The sequence below is a fragment of the Mytilus californianus genome, unplaced genomic scaffold (assembly GCF_021869535.1).
Source record: "Mytilus californianus isolate M0D057914Y unplaced genomic scaffold, xbMytCali1.0.p SCAF_15, whole genome shotgun sequence".
Classification (NCBI taxonomy): Eukaryota; Metazoa; Mollusca; class Bivalvia; order Mytilida; family Mytilidae; genus Mytilus; species Mytilus californianus.
Window position 1 is genome coordinate 19,620,253 of NW_026262637.1, and position 22,792 is coordinate 19,643,044.

The 22,792-nt window shown below is 33.2% G+C and overlaps 1 protein-coding gene and 1 long non-coding RNA gene across 7 annotated transcripts in view; both read left to right on the plus strand.

Moving 5' to 3' along the window:
- The window catches only part of LOC127725586 (trithorax group protein osa-like), a 56,130-nt gene extending 35,234 nt beyond the window's left edge, over positions 1-20,896 (plus strand). For 5 of the 6 annotated variants that reach the window (XM_052232663.1, XM_052232665.1, XM_052232666.1 and 2 more), the window contains 8 exons: positions 6,292-6,486; positions 7,624-7,846; positions 8,313-9,603; positions 11,236-11,807; positions 12,179-12,256; positions 13,098-13,264; positions 15,221-15,347; positions 17,969-20,896. In XM_052232663.1, coding sequence (XP_052088623.1) covers positions 6,292-6,486; positions 7,624-7,846; positions 8,313-9,603; positions 11,236-11,807; positions 12,179-12,256; positions 13,098-13,264; positions 15,221-15,347; positions 17,969-19,992 — 4,677 coding nt within the window. In that variant the 3' untranslated portion in view covers positions 19,993-20,896. The remainder of the gene's footprint in view (positions 1-6,291; positions 6,487-7,623; positions 7,847-8,312; positions 9,604-11,235; positions 11,808-12,178; positions 12,257-13,097; positions 13,265-15,220; positions 15,348-17,968) is intronic. The other variant, XM_052232664.1, reaches the window with a different exon arrangement.
- LOC127725621 (uncharacterized) lies at positions 2-4,083 on the plus strand. Its single transcript, XR_007993043.1, has 2 exons — positions 2-1,596; positions 1,806-4,083. It is a non-coding gene; the product is annotated as an uncharacterized LOC127725621 (long non-coding RNA).
- Positions 20,897-22,792: the final 1,896 nt, after the last annotated feature.

The following is a 22,792-nucleotide window of genomic DNA, read 5'->3' on the forward strand; positions in this document are numbered from 1 at the left end:
TCGGTCGCTGGGCGTGGTGTATAATGTGGGTTGTTATTTGTCTGTGTCAAATACCTGGTGTTATGGCGCTCCTTGTCAACCCTGCACCTCAGGTGACATCGGCACTTGTTTCTTGTTATATTGTATCGTTCTGCACTTAGAATCGCTTGTGACTTAGCTTCATATGGTTGCAACAAACAAAATCGGTATACGGAATTTTGTTAATATATCAGACTAGCTTGTTATGGGGTTGCTAAAAGGTCCTAGGGATTTTGTTATTATTTATATCTTCTGTTTTTAATTTAATCCTTCGTTTGTTTGTCTATATTTTAATTTTTCTTTTCAGTAGCATTTGGTTTGCTTTATGATGTACATACAACTCCTAATTTCTTGTCAAATCAGATATAAATTAATCACCTGAAATTTATTGTTATTAAATGTAGGAATGATTTGAGTATTATTGTATTATATATGTGTATTTATTCTCTGTTATTTATGTTGTACTTCCTTTGCATTTCCACTGTATTGAACATAGACGATGCATTTGATCAATGATTATTCTTCAGTTAGCGAATTCCGTTAGAAAAAGACGAAGCTTGAACGCCAAAATTTCATTTGATGTTAAAAACTAACTATTTTCATTGTTTTCTATCTTGTCCTTTAAATCCTGTAAAATACAACAAAAAGTTGTGTTCTAGCGATGGCCACTTAGACTAGAGTTTCAGACAAACAGATTTTTCATCTTTTTGAATCAGGCAGCATAAAACTCAGAATAACACATTTGTCTTTTGAATTGAATAAGTTTACACGTCATATTTGAAATCCATTTTAATATAGAAGATCAAGATTATAAAAACAAGAGCATAACATTTTAATACTTGCACATGAACAATTTGAATGTGAAACAACTTTTATTTGAATTGGTTTTAATGGTTTTCCTAGAAAAATTATTTTTTGTTTTTAATGGTCTAAAGTCTTGTTTTTGCAAAAGAGGGATAATGTCCAAAAACTTGTGACTTTTAAATCTAAAGTGTTTCAGTTGTCCTTTGAAATATTAGTGAGAAATTTATATCATAATATATGGTTATATACATCAGTCAACAAATTGATGAAAGTTGTTTTCAGAGAACATGAGATTTAGCAATGCACAGCATTAATCATCAATATAAAAACGATGTTTTTTCACGATGTTTTTCAGTATACTTGCTTATTAACCTTTGAAGTAAAACATCTTTGTTTGTGTGTATCTTTTCAATTGTGGAAGCAATTCATTCAGATTTGGATGGTTTCATGTGATGCCTACAATTATTGTAATAATGAAGTCCTTGTGTTTGTGATATTATATCATTTAACAAAAAAATGATAATAGAATAAGAAAAATCTTTTACTGCCATTGGAAAAGAATTCAAGGCAGGGAAGGGTGTTAGAAATTTTAACAGACTGGATGAGCATTTGAAATGGTTTTCCAATGTGCTGATATTGAAATTGTAATAATATGGAACTTAAAACATAAACAGTCTCAGTAAAACTAGATGTGGACAGAAAGGATCACAACACTAGGTAGACAGTTATGTGTTATAATGATGACCACTTTAGGCTAGAGTTTCAGACAAGCAGGTTCACCACCTTGTTTGAATGAGGTTTAATACCATTCTGAATGACACATTACATCAAGTCTACATAGGACTCTTAATTTCAGTAGTGAACCAATACTATATATCAGATATTATTTTGCTGAAGATGGAGTTGTGCTGCTGTATCTTTGAATCATTATGTTAATCATGTTATAATGATGACCACTTCAGGCTAGAGTTTCAGACAAGCAGGTTCACCACTTGTTTGAATGAGGTTTAATACCATTCCGTTTAACATACCATATATTAAGTCACCCTTCCTCTTTGGACACATTATTCTAACTCTGAGACAACCCGTCTTGTATACACTCGTCTATGCTGCATAGTTAGAGGAGAACCAGGTAATGCCAATTTTATAAAGTCTATGATTATATCTGGTCAAGACATTGTTTTGAATTGCTTTGTTATGTGTTATAATGATGACCACTTTAGGCTAGAGTTTCAGACAAACAGGTTCACCACCTTGTTTGCATGAGGTTTAATACCATTCTGAATGATACATTATATATCAAATCTACACAGGAATGTCCAATTCAATAGGATTCTTTGGAATTTTCTTGTACAGTTATGCTAATAATAAAATAAATCTTATAACTAGAGCTTATTCAGTTATCTTGGTTAAACAGCTGATCTTTGGTAAAAGAAAAATTTGATTGATTGATAGGTGGATGTTTAATGTCCAACAGCAAATATTGCATGAATTTCCAGGATGATAACACTGAGTATATGATATAAATATGAAATCTGCTTTGTACAAAACTGACACATTCAGCAATATTCTTTTTAGCATCCTTGTTCACAAGTTTACAATCCTAAGGAAGAAATGTGACATCATTCAGACTCGAATATAACCAATCTTTTCTCTCAATCCTATATGCTGCATGCTCAGCAGAGTAACAGCTAATACCAATTTTTATAAATGTGTGGTTTTATAGCTATGTTGTGTGTTATAATGATGACCACTTTAGGCTAGAGTTTCAGACAAGCAGGTTCACCACTTGTTTGAATGAGGTTTAATACCATTCTGAATAACACATTATATATCAAGTCTACACAGGAATCTCAATTTCAATAGTGAACCAATACTATATATCAGATATTATTTTGCTGAAGATGGATTTGTGCTGCTGTATCTTTGAATCATTATGTTATACATGTTATAATGATGACCACTTTAGGCTAGAGTTTCAGACAAGCAAGTTCACCACTTGTTTGAATGAGGTTTAATACCATTCTGAATAACATACCATATATTAAGTCACCCTCCCTCCAAGGGGACATTATTATGACTCTGAAACAACCCGTCTTATATCACACTCCTCGAGCTTTATGTTGCATGTTAAGTGGAGAACCCACTAATGCCAATTTTAAAAAGTCTATGATTATATCTGGTTAAGACATTGTCTTGAATGGCTTTACTATGTGTTATAATGATGACCATTTTAGGCTAGAGTTTCAGACAAGCAGGTTCACCACTTGTTTGAATGAGGTTTAATACCATTCTGAATGACATACCATATATTAAGTCACCCTCCCTCCAAGGGGACATTTTTATGACTCTGAAACAACCCGTCTCATATCACACTTTTCGAGCTTTATGCTGCATGTTAAGTGGGGAACCCACTAATGCCAATTTAATAAAGTCTATGGTTTTATCTAATCAAGACATTGTTTTGAATGGCTTTGTTATGTGTTATAATGATGACCACTTTAGGCTAGAGTTTCAGACAAACAGGTTCACCACCTTGTTTGAATGAGGTTTAATACCATTCTGAATGACACAATATATATCAAGTCTACACAAGACTCTTAATTTCAGTAGTGAACCAATACTATATATCAGATATTATTTTGCCGAAGATGGAGTTGTGCTGCTGTATCTTTGAATCATTATGTTAATCATGTTATAATGATGACCACTTCAGGCTAGAGTTTCAGACAAGCAGGTTTACCACTTGTTTGAATGAGGTTTAATACCATTCCGTATAACATACCATATATTAAGTCACCCTTCCTCTTAGGACACATTATTCTAACTCTGAGACAACCCGTCTTATATTACACTCGTCTATGTTGCATGGTTAGAGGAGAACCAGGTAAAGACCAATTTAATAAAGTCTATGGTTTTATCTGGTCAAGACATTGTTTTGAATTGCTTTGTTATGTGTTATAATGATGACCACTTTAGGCTAGAGTTTCAGACAAACAGGTTCACCACCTTGTTTGAATGAGGTTTAATACCATTCTGAATGACATATTATATCAAGTCTACACAGGAATCTCAATTTAAATAGTGAATCAATACTATTCAACAGATATTTTTTTCCCAGAGGTTGTATTTTTTGGTGCTGTTGTATCTTCTAATCATTATGTTAGTCATGCTATAATGATGACCACTTCAGGCTAGAGTTTCAGACAAGCAGGTTCACCACTTGTTTGAATGAGGTTTAATACCATTCTGAATAACATACCACATATTAAGTCACCCTCCCTCCAAGGGGACATTATTATGACTCTGAAACAACCCGTCTTATATCACACTCCTAGAGCTTTATGTTGCATGTTAAGTGGAGAACCCACTAATGCCAATTTTAAAAAGTCTATGATTATATCTGGTTAAGACATTGTCTTGAATGGCTTTGTTATGTGTTATAATGATGACCACTTTAGGCTAGAGTTTCAGACAAGCAGGTTCACCACTTGTTTGAATGAGGTTTAATACCATTCTGAATGACATACCATATATTAAGTCACCCTCCCTCCAAGGGGACATTTTTATGACTCTGAAACAACCCGTCTTATATCACACTCGTCGAGCTTTATGCTGCATGTTAAGTGGGGAACCCACTAATGCCAATTTTGAAAAGTCTATGATTATATCTGGTTAAGACATTGTCTTGAATGGCTTTGTTATGTGTTATAATGATGACCACTTTAGGCTAGAGTTTCAGACAAGCAGGTTCACCACCTTGTTTGAATGAGGTTTAATACCATTCTGAATGACACAATATATATCAAGTCTACACAGGACTCTTAATTTCAGTAGTGAACCAATACTATATATCAGATATTATTTTGCTGAAGATGGAGTTGTGCTGCTGTATCTTTGAATCATTATGTTAATCATGTTATAATGATGACCACTTCAGGCTAGAGTTTCAGACAAGCAGGTTTACCACTTGTTTGAATGAGGTTTAATACCATTCCGAATAACATACCGTATATTAAGTCACCCTTCCCCCAGGACACATTATTCTAACTCTGAGACAACCCGTCTTATATTACACTCGTCTATGCTGCATGGTTAGGGGAGAACCAGGTAATGCCAATTTAATAAAGTCTATGGTTTTATCTGGTCAAGACATTGTTTTGAATTGCTTTGTTATGTGTTATAATGATGACCACTTTAGGCTAGAGTTTCAGACAAACAGGTTCACCACCTTGTTTGAATGAGGTTTAATACCATTCTGAATGACACATTATATCAAGTCTACACAGGAATCTCAATTTAAATAGTGAATCAATACTATTCAACAGATATTTTTTTCCCAGAGGTTGTATTTTTTGGTGCTGTTGTATCTTCTAATCATTATGTTAATCATGTTATAATGATGACCACTTTAGGCTAGAGTTTCAGACAAGCAGGTTCACCACCTTGTTTGAATGAGGTTTATACCATTCTGAATAACATACCATATATTATTAAGTATGTAATTTAAAAGTCAAATAACTTACTAAAGGAATTCATCAAGATGCAGGTTTGGGTATTTATTTCCTGGGACAAATGATTGGAATTTATTAAGATTTGACATAAAAGTTATTAAAACCAGATCATTGTCACATTAGCAGGCAACAAAGGCAAATTTTGCTTTTTCAGCATCGATTCTAAAAGAGAATAATAAATTAATAATTTATTGAAATAATTTTCCAAAAATAGCAAAATATGTGCTTTCAGTATGACGCTTGCCTGTTATGGTTTCTTTTTAGATGAGTGTTGTACTCCTTAAGTGTCAGTTTTTATAAGGTGTTTATCTTTTATCAGTCAAAGAGGAACAATCTGTGAACTTAACTATAATTGAAGGAACTTGATCACCCATAAGTCTGTAAAAAATAAAGTTTAAAAAACAAACAGGTCATTCATTAAAAAAGAGAGAAAAATATAACCTTACAGCAATAAATTTTTTGTTACATGTATTTAACTATTAAATTAGAAGGTGCCTGCTTGGAGAATTTTATTTGAACCAATATTATAAACCTCATAAGCTATCATTCCACAAAATTTGTGAATTTGGAAAGCCTTCAGATAAATAATAGTCTTTTTATCTTTGTATATCATGAGCATTTGGAAAGTAAATCTTTTAAGCATGCAGTATATATGCAAGAAACTAAACAAACCTTTACTAATGCAGTCCATTTTGATGGGTGTTTTATTTTGTCAACATTTGCAATTTATTTCTATTCTTCTTTTCAATACAGCTGAAATTTTATATTATTTATTTTTGTTGAAGAAATTTTATTTAAATGTTTTAATTCAAACAAAGTTATTTATTTCATAAATTTAGAAAAAAGTATGTAATGTATTTAGCTCCATGGAATATAGAAGAAACAGAAATCAGACCTGGGATCTGGATGAATTATGGTCATTGACATTTACATGAAAACTGTTGTACTTTTTCAGAAGGGAGGCTATGGAGACATACAGAAAATGTATGAGATGGGAAATGAGCCAGATAGAAGATTTTTCCTTGACCGACTGTTCATGTTCCTGGACGATAAGAACACACCACTGACATCAACGCCCTCTATCAGTAAACAACCACTTGATCTCTACAAATTGTATTTCCACGTTAGGGAAAGAGGTGGTATGCAAGAGGTAACCAGATAATTATGTACCTGTAATCCTTTTAAAAGATGATTCATTTACAATTTGAGCATAAGAAAATGGGACTCTTGGATATAGTGAAGGGATTTTTTGAATGTTTAAAAGATTAGATGTGATTGATATATTTTACAACAACTTGAAAAATATTATGAAGACATGACAAAACAAAGCACACAACTTTTGTATTCCAAAATAACAGAATGAAGGACAAGGCTAGACTCCATTTTACCTCCCCCACTCCCTTTAAGTATGTCAAGAGTTTAAAAGGACGTCTTTCCAAGACCAAAAAATAAAAAAATATACGGATAGAACCTTTGTGGTAGTGGCATAGAAAATGTTGTCATGGATTTACAGTAAATAATCTTGATTATGTTGTTTTTTGTTTTTTTAAAAAATAATAGTGTGATTTTTATACGCCCGTTTACGGGATGTAATATGGTATACTGTTGTCTGTCCGTCGTCAACATGTCGGACAATAACTCAAAAATGCTTGAACCAATTTGTATGAAACTTTGGTGAATTGTTTATATCTACTAACATGAGCTCCCTTTCTTTTTTTATAAATTTTAGATTTTAAGTTTCCGAGTTGTGGTTTTTTTTTCATTCAAAAAAAGGGAAATTTCCAGTTTTCGGACAATAACTCAAAAATGCTTTCAGCAGTTTTCATGAAACTTATGTGAATTGTTTATATCTATTGACGTAAGCTCCCTTTTGATTTTTATAAATTTTAGATTTTACGTTTCCAAGTTCTGGGATTTTATTCATAAAAAAAGGGGGATTTTCCAGTTTTCGGATAATATCTTTAAAGTGCTTTTAGCAGTTTTTATGTAACTTTGATGACTAGTTTATATCTATTAAGATAACCTCCCTTCAGTTTTTCATAAATTTCTGATATGACATTGAGAAGTTATTGAACTTTATTCCTTGAAAACGTGACGGGCGTATCATGCGCTCATGGCGCAGCTGTTTATTTTTTACATTATGGACTTATTTGTTTGATAAAAGTTGGTTATACCATGATTGATGGCAGTCTTGTCACTTCCAATTGAGAAAAAGATGCTCTGAAATTTGAAGAAAGTTATAGAGCAAACAATAATTGAGACTTGAAAAACAATGTTATTATTACAGGTTACCAAGACAAAAAAGTGGAAGGAAATTTGTGGTGTTATTAGTATTGGCTCATCTGCGAGTGCTGCTTTTACATTGAAAAAGAACTACATCAAATACCTTTTTGCCTATGAATGTCAGTTTGATCGTGGAGGAATGGACCCTCAACCTGTACTTGCTCAAATAGAGGCCCAACTTCAGCAGAAACGAGAACAAAAGAACCGAGGTAGAGCACCTTCTCCAGGTAAGAAATAAAGCTTCTAACACGTTGAATGTAAATTTGTATGCAAATGAACTATTTTCATATTTATATGCAAAGTAAAAAATAAGAGATAAGCACATAATTCCTAAGGATAGTCTAAACAGGAAAGCCAAACTGATCAATCTTTTATGGAAACACATGCACACACACACATATCATTGATTTAGGCTATTAAGTAATGTCACATATTGATAAAAGAATGTTTAGTGCAATTTGACAGTTTTAAACATATTTTTGGAAAGGATGTGCAGAAAGATTTAAAAAAAATCTTTTTTTTTAATAAATATTTTGGACTCTAGCATCACAGAAGATACATTAATTGTTCAATTGTGCATCTGGTGCAGTAAAATTGGTACCGTGTATTTTATTAGTGAACAATTAAAACAATTTCAGAAATATTTCGAACATAAATATATTTTTCTTAGGAATTAATGTTTGTTTATTTTAGCAAATTCCCAGGGTTCTCAAGATGCATTCCGACCACCAAGTACACCAAACAGTAATCAAGGCATGGATGGATATCCCCATGGCATGAACCCAAACTACATGAATGACCCCCAGATGGGACCAATGGGAGGAGGAATGATGCCACCTAACAATATGATGAATAATATGATGCCTAATGCTATGGGTATGAATGCTGGAATGTCACATGGTCATGGTCCAATGCATGCCATGCAGGGTAATATGATGGCTGGCAACATGCCACAAGGAGGTGTGATGGGAAACAAGGCATATTCAATGATGCAGAACCCACCACATGGTCCTGGAATGATGGGAAACAGCATGATGCCACAGAATAGTATGATGCCACAACAAGGCATGGGAATGCAGGGTAACCCAAATATGATGCAGTCCATGCAGAATCCAATGTCATCTGGTGGTATGCCTAACAATCCAATGGTGTCTGGTGGCATGCCAAACAATCCTATGGTGTCTGGTGGCATGGTAAATAATCCTATGGCAAGTGGTGGCATGCCAAACAATCCTATGGTAACAGGAGGTATTCCAAACAATCCAATGGCAACTGGTGGAATGCCTAATAATCCTATGGCAACTGGTGGAATGCCTAATAATCCTATGGCAACTGGTGGAATGCCTAATAATCCAAACATGATGTCATCTGGATCCATTACAAATCCAAATATGATGTCTGGTGGGGCTATTATGCCACAGGGTTCCATGGGGAGTAACCCTAACATGATGTCTGGGCCAATGACTAGCAATCCAATGATGTCAGGGGGACCAAATACACCAGCTATGATATCTAAGCCTGGTAAAAATGACAGTGTTAGTTGCCAAGATCCATTTGCAGATGAACCAAGTTTTTCACGTCAACAGAGGGGATCAAACTCTCCTATGCCCAATTTCTCAGGAATGCCTCAACCACAAGCTGCTGGTATACCACCACAACCTGGAATGCCACCCAGCAGTAGCAGTAGTTCCTTCAACAGCTACAATCGTCCCAGTATGCCACCACAACAGAATTTCCCTATTGGAAGTCGGCCAAATGCATCCGAAACGCCAACACCACCCACATCCCAGCCAATCGATTCATTTGGTACAGAACCCATCAAGTCCAGCTCAGATACAACTGCTGCCTCAAGTTCACCACCAATAGAATCAATGATTTCATCTACAACAAGTACATTTACTTCTAGCCACTCAAATACAATGCCTCAGCTGTCAACGTCTGGAAAACAATTCCCGTTTGGTGACCAGTTTTCTCAGCCAGAAAGGTAAATAATATACTGGTACATAGATCTTTTTATGCCCCCACCGTAGCGGCGGGGGCATTAAGTTTTACCCTTGTCCGTCTGTACATCTGTCCGTTCGTCCATACGTCCCAAAGTTGGTTTCCGTTCTTTAACTTTAGTTTGCCTCAACCAAATGTTATGAAACTTATACACAATACTCATTACCATAAAATACTGATCAAATTTGAAATTGGGTGGCGTCACTTTTACCGTTCTTGAGTTATGCCCCTTTTTTCAATATATTGTAATTGTATTAACATCAGCTTCAAGTTACACATGTTCATTATGATGTAAACTTTTGAAATTATATACTGTAAATTCAGAAATTATTGCGTGCATTTATTATTGCGATTTTGTCATTTTAGACTAAAATGCGATTTTAATTTTTGTGATATTGAGAAAAATCCTGTTTAATTCATACAAAAAATTAAAAAATGCGTGTTTAAATTATTGCAATTATTACCCTGTCGCATTTTTCGCAATAATAAAAACATCGCAATAATTTCTGAATTTACAGTATCATATTAGGGTTTTGACCCAGATATTGTGGTTTACTGATCATGGAACTGTGATAGTGTGATTAAGGCATGGTCTCCTATGGATACATAATCTTGTATAGATATTATATGAGATTTAACAAGGGAGTTGAATGAAATACCAAAGTATTTGGCTACTCTTTATTTATTGGGTTTGATTCAACACAGGTTTTACATGTTATTTTGAAAATCTATTTTATATAATTATCACATACAATTGTCATGATAAACTACATAGGACAAGGGGTGGTTGGAATGTACTTCTTTTGTTCATACTATAAATAGATAATGTATGAGTGATAATAATTTACATAGCTTTCTAGAAAGCCAATATTTCTTATGAAAATTGCATGTTTTTATGCCCCGCCACACCAGAGGGGCATTAAGTGTTACCCTTGTCTGTCTGGACGTCCATTGGTTTCCGTTCTCTAACTTTAGTTTGCCTCAACCAAATGTTATGAAACTTATACACAATGCTTATTACCACAAAACATGGATCAAGTATGAAATTGGGTGGCGTCACTTTTACAGTTCTAGAGTTATGCTCCTTTACAAATGGAGAAATTGCTGAATTTTTCGTTTTCGTTCTCTACCTCAAGTTTGTCTCTACCAAATGTTATGAAACTTATACTCAATGCTTATTACCACAACACTCAGATCAAGTTCGAATTTGGGTGGTCTCACTTTTACCGTTCTTGAGTTATGTCCCTTTATAACTTAATATGCAAGCAGGGGCATCATCATCTTCGCTAGCCAAGGGTTACGATCCAGTCATCTCCTCTCTGATGTAGTAGGAATGAGTGTGACTTTTATCTACCGGGAGATGGCGCAACATTGTTATCACAAATGTTGGCTTAATCTGCCAAGGGTGGAGAGGAAGGGACTGGATCGTAACCCTTGGCTAACGAAGATGGGGCATCATCTGTGTCCCATGGACACATTTATTTTTTTAATTTAGTAGTGCCTTCCAATTTATTTATTTTATTTTAAGGTATGTATACACCTTTAATTATTCTTAAGGACTTTTAAAGTTTTTTTATATTGTAAATGAAAATATATTGAGGATTTTTTACTGCAGGTTTGAATCAACAAGTTCACCTTTGCTGACATCATGTTCTTCTCAGCCAGTGCCACCTATACAGCAACCACCATTGCCATCACACAACTCTATATCCCAACAGATGGAGTATTCTCAGAGTCCGAGCTTTAGTACCATGCAGTCTAAACCTGCCATGTCACAATCTATGGACCCCATGATGTCACAAAGATATATCGGCCAACAGTCACAGTCAACGCCAACTTCACAGAACATGGATACCATGTACTCACACCAAAGGATTGGTAATCAGCAGGCACCACCAACACAGTCATCAACACATCCTATGGATCCCATGTATAGTAATCGATATGGTAATCAACATTACCAACAGGGGGCGCCATACAGTGAACAACAGCCTCCAACTGCCCAGCAGCAACCAGGATTTGGTACAGGATATGTCCAGAAACCTATGATTGGCCAGGATTACCAGAACTTTCCAAATCAACAGGGTGCATATTCTGGTCCAAGACCACAGATGTCACAGGAAATAGGCAGTGTTCCTCAGATGTACAATACTCCAAACAAAAGATATCCAAATACCTATGATCAAGGTGAGTGTTGATATGAAAACGAGGACATGTGTATTTAATGTAGATTATGTTACCTGCATGAGGTATATCTTTAATTTTTTGGTATTGAAAAATATTTTATGAAAACTGCAAAATGAAAAATATCTTTTTTGCTTCCAAGTTGTAGATTGAAAAAAGAAAAATTGCATGAAGTTTAAAGAACTGTTGCTTATTTCTGACAATATGAAACCCAAATTATAGTTTGAGGTTTTAAGTCATTTAATGTTGTTAGCATCAATGTTATTGGTTAAAGTTAAAAGGTAGACTTTTAAGTAATAATAGGGCTTGTTTAAATTGACATTAAATATACAGAAATATACGCTTCATTTTGGAGTTGGTATTTTTTCTGTTAGGTGGTTATTACCCTGAGCGACCTTACCCTGGTCCTACGTATTATCAAGGAGAAGGGATGATGGACAACCAAACATTTGGTAGGTTGTCTCTTGAGTGTCAGTAGATATTATAGAAACTTTCTGTATATATCATATCTCTTTGTCTTCTTGTGTGTTGTGTTGTATATAGTCATGTTTTGTTACAGAGTCTACAGTCACTTGTTGCTGGGTTGATCACTTTTTAAAGTATTTTTATTTTAATGTTAAATGATGGACTAATTCAGAAGTTGAATTGTTATTATATGGGAATTTCGCTTGTTTGGACATTCTAAATTGTCCAGAATAATTTGGAAAGATTGAAGTTGAATTTCTGAATTGCTCCATCACCTAAGGTATTATGTAGGAATAGAAAATTCAGAAATGCTTAGTTGTATTTTGAAAATCAGACAATATACTTCATTTAAAGAAATGCTTTAATTAGATTTCAATGAACTTTGACAATAAAGAGGTTAAATATTGATTTGGTCCATGATAAATTGAATAGTGTATAAAGGTGTTCATCTTACATGTTTTAGTTTGTTACTGCTTTAAATAAAAAAAAACTCACTGCATTTGTATAATTATAAGCTTGTCACACCACAGTAATGGTATATATACTTTGATGAAAGTAGTTGGGCATTGCATATGCACTTGATATGAAACACATTTAAATTTTAGTGATTTGTAAAACCAATTAGAAGTTCCAGAGTCTATTGCATGTTTTTCAAACAGAAACAGTACATATAAAAAACCTGTATTATACAATCTATTATTCACAAAGTAGTAGCATGAAAATTTCTTATCTATTTGTAAGAACATTTTATATATCACTTCCAGATTTAATATAATATTTTGAACATGTATTGAATAAACTTTGTCTTAAATAACATGTTGATTTCAGAAAGTAAAGGTCATCCCCAGTGGTCACCAATGGGCCCTCGTTACCCTGCACAGCATCCTAACTACGGACCTGCTGGTGGAATGCATATGGCAAGTCCATACCAAAGAGTGGCCAGCATGAGAATGTCGCCAAACAGGGATAAACACATGTCTCCCCAAAGAATGCAGGTAAGAGTAATGGACCTTTCTTCGAGGTATCACAATATAACTCAATAGTTTGTCTTAACTGATGGCTCAATTTTTATGCCCCCGCCGTAGCGGACGAGGCATTACCGTAGAAAGGCTTGTATAGTTCGCAGTGGTACATAGTCCGCACCCCCTTCTCCCAACGAAATTTTAGGTAAAAAAACTTTTTGTAACTGTTAGAAAAGGTCTAATGAAACTCCGGTAATTTCAAATCCTGTGCGGTCGTTTGCGGTATTTTCTTGGAAAAACATGTTTTCCATCATCAAACAGAAGCTGAAACTGCTTGTAAATGATTCTAGAACGCTTCATGATTGTTAAAATAAGTTTAATTCACTTAAAAAACAATTTAGAAACTTGTGTATGTTTAAACAGGAAGTTTAAAAAGCATGTGTAAAAGAAGAAATTAACCGGTGAGAGTCGAAATCCGTACATACCACAGATATCACTATAATACGACTTTGAAAGTAAAACAGTTCCATCCTTTTGTAAAACAGTCTTTAATATATCTATCACATTAATGTTTGAAGGGTCTTAAGCTAATACAAACCATATTAGTCAGTATGAAACACCAAAACGGAACGAACAATAACCGATTACGTTTTGTAGTTTACAAATTCTAAGCTGGTTTACGGTTGTCTTTTTCACTATGTTTGTATCGTTTCAATCAAGCAGATACCAGTTTATTTCAACAAATGCATTGAAAAGAAACGAGAAATTTGTAATGAAAGGTTTAGTTTTTATATTTATCAGTATTAATTTGATATTGAATAGGAATAACTTATTAATATGGATGAGTTAAAATTATTAGTTTGAAAAATGATAAGAGCGCCCTCTACAATAGAAATAACAAAGATGGCGGAACGTAAACAAACCACCTCGACCGCGAAATTGAAATTTTTCTCTTATTTCTTGCTTATTGTACTCTATAGTCCGCACCCCGTCTGGAAGGTCAAATTTTGGAGAATAAAACCGCGGACTATACAAGCCTTTCTACGGTAAGTTTTACCCTTGTCCGTCTGTACGTACGTCCCAAAATTGGTTTCCGTTCTCTAACTTGAGTTTGCCTCAACCAAATGTTATGTAACTTATACAAAATGCTTATTACCACAAAACACAGATCAAGTTTGAATTTTGGTGGCGTCACTTTAACCGTTCTAGAGTTATGCCCCTTTATAAATGGAAAAATTGCAAAATTTTTAGTTTCCGTTCTCTAACTTAAGTTTGCCTCAACCAAATGTTATGAGACTTACACACAATGCTTATTACCACAAAACTCAGATCAAGTTCAAATTTGGGTAGCATCACTTTTACTGTTCTTCAGTTATGTCCCTTTATAGCTATATGATATGCAAGCGGGGGCATCATCTGTGTCCACATGTGGACACAATCCACATTTATTTTATATGGAAAAGGCAAAGCTTTGAATTATTGGGCATATCATGAGGTGATGGTCCATTGGTTTATTTCATTGTGGTACAAATACCTTAAGCTTATCTTTTTAGTCCCCTACTGGCAAAGCTGAAGGGGACTATAGGTTTTTCACTCTGTCCGTTCGTCAATCAGGCAAATCAGTTTTCCACACTTTTTTTCTTCGTGCTTGGAGATATTTAGTTTGATAGTTACTTCCTTGTTCACTGGACCTTGAAATGAAATATTACATTTGTTTATTACCTGTTGATAAAACAACAAGACAGTATCAAATCAATGAGCAGGTGTTTAGTTGATTGATTATTGGTTGTTTAACTAGCAGGTGTTTAAGGATGCAATGAAAACATTTTGTATGTAAACAACAGCTTCAAGGTTCACCTAACAAACACACAAACTGGAGTTTTAAAATTTAAAGAATAATTAGATGTTATATTATAAGGATGTTTAAAAAATTGTCTAGATATTTAACATCCAAGCAGAAGTTCATTATTGTATGATTGTCTTTTGTAGAAGTCTGTCAGCATGGGACAGAATTCAGCCTACCCACCAAAGAAAGAAATGATTTTCCCTCCAGAAAGCATAGAATCCATTAGTCCAGTTCTTACTAAAAGGAAACGTCTTTCAAAGGCTGATGTTGGTATGTGTTTTACACCATGTAAATAGCATAGAATGGTATTGGATATGCTTGTTAAAGGGAAGAAAGAAGTAATAACATGGTTTATTACATTGCACTGAGTTAAAGCTTGTATTTACATGGTCTACTTGTATGCTTTAGTAATATTATTTTGAATTTATTTTACCATATTGTTATAAATTGTTTTCTGTTGATATTATCAATTAATTGGAGATTTGCGAGGTTTATTTGGAAAGAAATGATATAATCTAGTTTGAATATTTTCTGTGACAATTGATTTCTCTGAAAAAAAGGAGAATTATCAAAATCGTAATGAAATAGAAATATTGAGATTTTTGTAATACAAGCTTAAACTTGGTCAATTTGATTATTTGCTGCATTAAATAATTACTTTGAGAGTAGTATTTTCTTGGGACCATTTTAGTACACCATTCATACACAAAAAGCATGGATAGAAATTGTTGTTTGCATAAAGATGGATTAGTGCACTCTTAGATTAATGTGTTATCATTTAGAATTGGAAAGTTAGAAAAATAAATGATCCAAAAAAGTGTGCAGGATAAATCTGAAACGCTATGATGTACTTTTGATTTTCCGTTACCTGTAGATTTATGTATTTGTCCTTTTCAAGTGCCTTTTAATGAAAGCCATAGATTGGATAGTACCAGTAAATAAAAACATATTCACATTTTAATACCTATATCTCCAGCTAAGCAACAGGACAATGTTAGATTTAATTTTTTGCATAACTTACAAAGAAGATGACAGCGAAACAACACTAGGAAAAAGAAAATATGTCCAATGTTTACATGAGAATATGTAATTTAATGATATCCAAATTAAAGATTATTACCTGGTAAATAAATATCAATGAATATACGGTTGACTATCCAAGAAGATTATCCGATCTATGGTTTGTTTATATGTATATACTAGTTATCATTTTCATATATAACATGTGTTTTTGCACTGTGTCTGGGTTTACATCTATAAGCCCCCTTACCTTGCCCTTCACATTCATTCTGTTGGCAAGTGTACTTGCTTGACGACCGTTATTTTTTTTCTTCAAAATTTTGACATTTTTAATGTACTTAATTTACAAAAAGATATTGATTATTAAGTAAATACAAGTACATATTTTTTATTAGAACAGTGTTTTGCTTATGAAGTACAAATTTGAAAAAGCAAAAAAATGTAAATAACAAATTAAATAAAGTATAATGCTTGCTTGAAAAACCCTGCAGTTGAAAGGGGGCTTTTAGGATGCAGTTGTTAACTATAAGTTTCTATTTTCTTCAAGCATTCCAAGATATATAATTTGGTCCTGGGAAACAAGCAAGTACACTTTAGAGGTATCACAAGTTCATTGTGGTAGTTAGTGGCTTCTGTCAGGACGCTTTTTTTTCAGGGCTTGAAATTATGATGGACACAGAAACTTTTGAGGCACTACAAAGTTTGGAAGAAGAAAATAATTAGATTTTTTTTAAAAGCAGAAAATTAAATTATAATGCATAGCTAAAAATTTATTAATATCATAAAAAGAATATATTATTTTGTAAAGTTAAAAATGTTGAAAGTAAGAAGAGGAAAAAATCCACAGTTGAAACCAAATTCCTATTTTTATGTACAAAACGATAATTTCTTTCAGCTGAAATATTTCATAAAAGGATGAAAAAAATGGAATCATAAATTAATTTTTTGAGTGTCATCAGTTTTAGCCCTTGCAATTCTATTTTCTCTATTTTTGCTTTGCCTTGTTGTAATCTGTCGATGTTGTAAAATTAACAAAATCATTCTTTAACATCTCATTATACACAGATTTTGTATTTAAATGTATATACACTAACACAGTAACTGTCTTTTCAACATATATCCATTAGTAAACTTTTTAATTATTCACCAAAACAGAGAAGCAAGTTAATTGCAGTTGATAAATAAGCATGAAACATGTTTTTGATCAGAAAGTTTGGCCAAATATATTATGATTTAAATAGAAATAGATATATGTAAATGATGTACTATTTCTTACCAGTGACCGTATTCTCTTTTTCTAGTATTTATTCAAAGGGTTAGTGATTTAAACATGGAATTAAATTGAAAGCTCTCATTTTAGATATAATAAATGGGATTCTCACATTAAAAACGTCAGATAAGTTTCAATAATTTTCAAATTGGATCATTAGCAAAAAAAGCTTAAGCAAATATTTTGAACGCCTTTTCCTTAAAAAATAGCAGGCAGCTTTAAGCTTTACACATTTTTATTTTTATGTATAATTTTCATTTCTATTATTTATTTTCAAAATTAAATGTCATTTGCAACAGAAAACTCTCAAAATTGTTGGTGCATTTCTTTTGTTGTTCAGTGTAGTTTTGTTGTCTTGTACAGCAGTGTTGTTTTTATTGTAAACTGTTGTATAGTCTTGTGTGCATTGTTTTTCTGTCGGTTTAATAATTCATTTGAAATTAAGACCTCACGAGTAAATATGCAGGAAAGAAAAGTATTTTTTCCAATTTTAAGTAAAATGTTTGTCTTGTTTTGTTTATAGGCATTATACAGTAGAAATAAATTGTTATACAGTTGATTTGCAGATTAAATATATTTAATCATTTCTGTCTACTTGCAGGTCAAGTAGAAGCTTGGAGGATAATGATGGCGTTAAAATCTGGTCTACTTGCTGAAAGTACATGGGCCATTGATACATTAAACATTCTATTATTTGATGACTCTACTATAAGTTACTTTAATTTAAGCCATTTACCAGGACTCTTGGAAGTTCTCCTTGAACACTTCAGGCGCTGTTTGATAGAAATGTTTGGAGAAATATTTGAAGAAAGTGAACGTGGAATGTGTGATCAATATAATGAATCATTTGATTCAATTAATTCTGAAAAAGACAAAAATGTTCTAAATGAAAATGGTGCTAAAGTGAAAGTAGAAGGAGTTTTCACAGACTATACTAATGTTACACGGAAAGGCAAAACTGTAAAATTCGAAGAAACTAATGATTTAGGACCTACTGATCAAAAACGGTGGGATGTATACTCTGGTTACAGTTGTAAATTTGGGCATTGGCAATTGGGAGGTGGCGACACAAGCATACACATAGTTCCACTTTTTAGTAATAAAAACGAAAATGAAATAAGTAAAAAAATGTTCCTTAGAAAACCCATGGAATTGAAAGAGGAATTTTCAGATGACAAGGAGAATTGTGATGAGAATGAAAACAATCTTGTTGACAGTAAAGATAACATTAAAGTTGAAATTTCTGAAGAATCAAACAATTGTCAATGTGAAAAGAGTGATCTCAAAATTGAGCATAACTGTGACATTCAGTATAACAAAGTGCTTGTAAAGACAGAACCGAATGATGAAGAGTGTGAAGAAAATTCCCGAATAAAAGATGAGGTGGATGAGGGTAGGAGTAACGGTTGTGATGAGCACAGTGATACTAGTGAGAAAGAAGGTGTTGAACATCTCAAAGAAGAAAAAATGGAATCTCAGAGTGAAGAGAAAATCAAAGAGGAACAATCAGAAGATTTACATGAGAAAAACAATACATCACTTTCGGAAAACTTTTACAATAGTCCTCAGACAAATACAAAACGCAAAATAATTGAACTTGAAGATGAGTCATATCAAAAAGATGAACATCCGTTAAATACTGCCTGTAATAGTAAAGATGAAATTGGACGCAAATGTGTTTGTCTTTCAAACGTTTTCCGTAGTCTGTCTTGTGTCACTGGAAATACAACCGAAATTTCTAGAAATGCAGGACTTATGTTCACTCTGGGAAAACTTTTGACATTACATCACTACCACCTACCTCGAAACACTACTCGTAGAAAATTTGATCGTGAGGATACTGAGTTGGAAGATCTAACAGACAGTCATTTACTTCAAAGTGAAGAGGAGTGGTGGTGGCAATACCTATCGCTAATACGGGAAAACGTTCTTGTCATATTTGCCAACATTGCAAGTCATTTAGAGCTTGCCATCTACCCTGAAGAAATATGTTTACCAATTTTAGATGGACTTGTACATTGGGCTGTCTGTCCATCAGCGTGTGCAACAGATCCATTTCCTTCATCAACCTCATCCGTCCTTTCACCGCAACGTTTAGTGTTTGAGGCCCTGTCAAAACTTTGTATACATGAATCCAATGTGGACTTGTTGCTTGCTACTCCTCCATTCAGTAGAATTATATCATTAGTAGGCCAATTAGTAAAGGCTTTAGCAAACAAGAGCGAGCCTGTCATGATGGAGTTTTCTATCGTGTTGTTAGCTGAACTAGTTCAAGGTGACACCAGTGCTGCCCGGGCAGTCGCAATGAAACATCCGTCAGTTTCATTGTTGTTAGACTTTTTAGAGATGGCAGAACACAAGGCCATGCAAGTTGCCAACATGCATGGGATAAATATGTTAAGAGACAATCCTGAAATGATGGGTACCAGCTTGGACATGTTGCGGCGGGCTGCGACTATCTTGTTACACATGGCTATGGTGCCAGATAATCGTCCAGTGTTCTCTCATCATCAACAAAGACTACTTTCTCTAGTGATGTCTCAAATCTTAGATCAATATGTGGCACAAATTCTTTCCGATGTTTTATTTCATTGCTTTAGAGAGGATGATTTGATATTGTCCTAGCATATTTTCATTTGTATCTATTGACTTCAACACAAAGTGTTCAGAATAACAGTAGCTGACCATGTTTCATTTATTGTATATTTATTTCATTAAAATTTGTTGTCATTCCTGTTTCAAGGAAATTTTTGTTTTGTGTATAATATTATATTTCACTTAAAGCATTATTGGGAGTTCAATTGTTTTCCTCCTAAAATGCTCCGCAATTTCATCACTTATTTTTTAATTCATAAAGAAAATTTTAACTGCCATTTGATGAAATCATTGAATTTAAAATTGTGATATATGGCAGCCTATTTAATAGAAATCACATTTCTATTTTTGTACATTATACAGTTTCATGTACCTGTATTTTAAGCATTTATTCATGTTTAATTGAATTTATCTCTCTGCAGCCTTTCCCAAAGTTTGAATGTAAATTTATATGAAGGTTTTTTAAATGCATTAAATAGATGAATTTCTTTGCATTGGCTTGAGGTATTAATGTTGAATTTTATTACTAATTTATTAAATGAAAATTAAAAAATATGTATTTGAAGAGAATAAAAACAAGTACAAAATGAACCTCAAAATTTTGAACTTTGTGAAAGGCTGTGTCTAATTAGTTAATTGTGCATGTGTGTAGTTGTGGTTTTTTCTTTGGAAGGTGTGTGTTGTTGTGAAATCATGAAATTTGTTAGTATCTTCCTCTCTATTATTTAACATTAATTAATATATCTATTCTGTATATAAAAGTTATGTAACAGTTGTTAATTTCAAAGGCACTTTGTCTGTGCCATAACTGCACACATATGTCAAACATTGTGTACATAGCACACTTATGTTAAAACATGTGTATAGTTCATCTTTCATTGTGCAGAAGCTTTATACATTTATGTCAACATGATCCAAATAAATGTAAATAATTTGTCGTCTTGTATAAAGGTTTCAAACACATTTACAAAATGAAAACAAAAGAATAGAAAGAGAAAAAGATTGCAGTTAACAACTTTCCCCTACTCTAAAAAACAAATGTCCTCTACTCTAAAAAAACAATGTCCCCTACTCTAAAAAACAATGTCCCCTACTCTAAAAAACAACTCTACTTTAAAAAAAAATAAATACTATGGATTGTGTAAAAAATATTAGTTCCTGTGGATTCATTTATTTTGATGGGTATTTGATTTCATGGTTATTGTTAAAGTCTACATATAAGCCTACAGAAAATTTGTATTTCATTTAAATTAGTGGTTTACCTTTACCCATGAAAATGAGTATCCCACAAATAATGATGAACCCACAGTGATACTCAATATAGTTTGAAACACGAATTACATATGGAAAACTAGAGAATAGAAAAAATTTGCAGCTTAGTAGATGTCCAACCACTTCTGATTGTTTGGTACACAAAAATGTTTGAAATCAATTTACAAAAGGAAAAACAAGAGAATAGAAGAAGATTCCAGTTAAACAGATGTCTTCTACTCATAGAACAAAAGGAAAACAAGAGTATAGAAGGAAATACAAATGTCCCCTCCTCATAATAATGAACAGTACTGGTTGTATACACAAAAAAGTTTGAAAGATTGAGAATAGGAGAAAAAGTTTGCAGTAAACCTGGTGTCGATTGTTTTAAGAAATCAATTTTACACATAAAGATTTGGCGCATAATAACGTTAGGAAAAAGAGGGAACAGAAAATTATTTTGCTGTAAACATGTTCCATTCATAGATGTAAGTCTACTTGTTGTTTTGGAAAATCAATACAAAAAATTATCTGAACAGTTGAAGCATAAAATTTTGGTTATTGAGATTCAAATCTTTGGGAGCTGGTTCAACCTATGCGAGAAAACCAGGAAGAGCAAGGTATTACTTAATGCTTGAATAAATGATAAAGGTACACAGATATATAAGGATGAAGAAAAACAGAAGCCAGCATAGTAGCATACTTTGTAAAAAAAGTGGTGCAGAACAAGTTGGGTTATAAGATTAAAATACAGAAAGTTCACCTCTTTACCCAGCCTATGATAGTAGAGTGATATTGCAAATTTTTGAACCTATGAAAAGTGATAGATTTATTAATGCTATTTCTGTACATGTGGTAGCAGAAAACTAAAATAAAACATTAAAAGAGCACTTTTTTCACATTTTTAAAACTAAACACTTATTTCTGAATAAGAAATGTAGAAAAAAACAAGAATCAATAAAAACTACCATTGTTTCTGAACATGTGGGATTGTATTATTGGGGGTTATAGGAGCAGGGTCTTAATTACATATGTGAAGGGGGATTTTTTCCAACCACAAAAGTTCTAACACGTATGTTGAAATTAATGGTTTACCAATAACGAGATGTATAGCTGGTAAATACTGAACAAGAACGTGTCAGAAGAAAAGTATTTCTGAAATGCACAAATAAAAACTGTTGTTCTCCTTTATCTATTTGCAAATGTATAGCCAACTGAATTGTTAAACATGCAGGTACTTAAAATGCAACAGCGGTCATGTAAATAAAAAAGTTGTCGAATAATGAGTGCACACAATGAAATGTCTTGCCTGCTTTACTGATCATGATAAAAAAAATTTGCTTAACAACTTTGAGATAAAACAAACTTAACATTATCATTGATCCAGGTCAGGATGAGCACTAGCAGATGTTCACCTTCTAATAATTCAAACACCGAATCCTAATATAGTTGACCTATAGGCTATGTACCTGAGAAACAAACGCCATAACAAAAACTAACTGACCACTAAAACATGAAAATGACGTCCAGTTCGGATGAACCACAACAGACAAACATGTACACCTAACAATCATTCAAT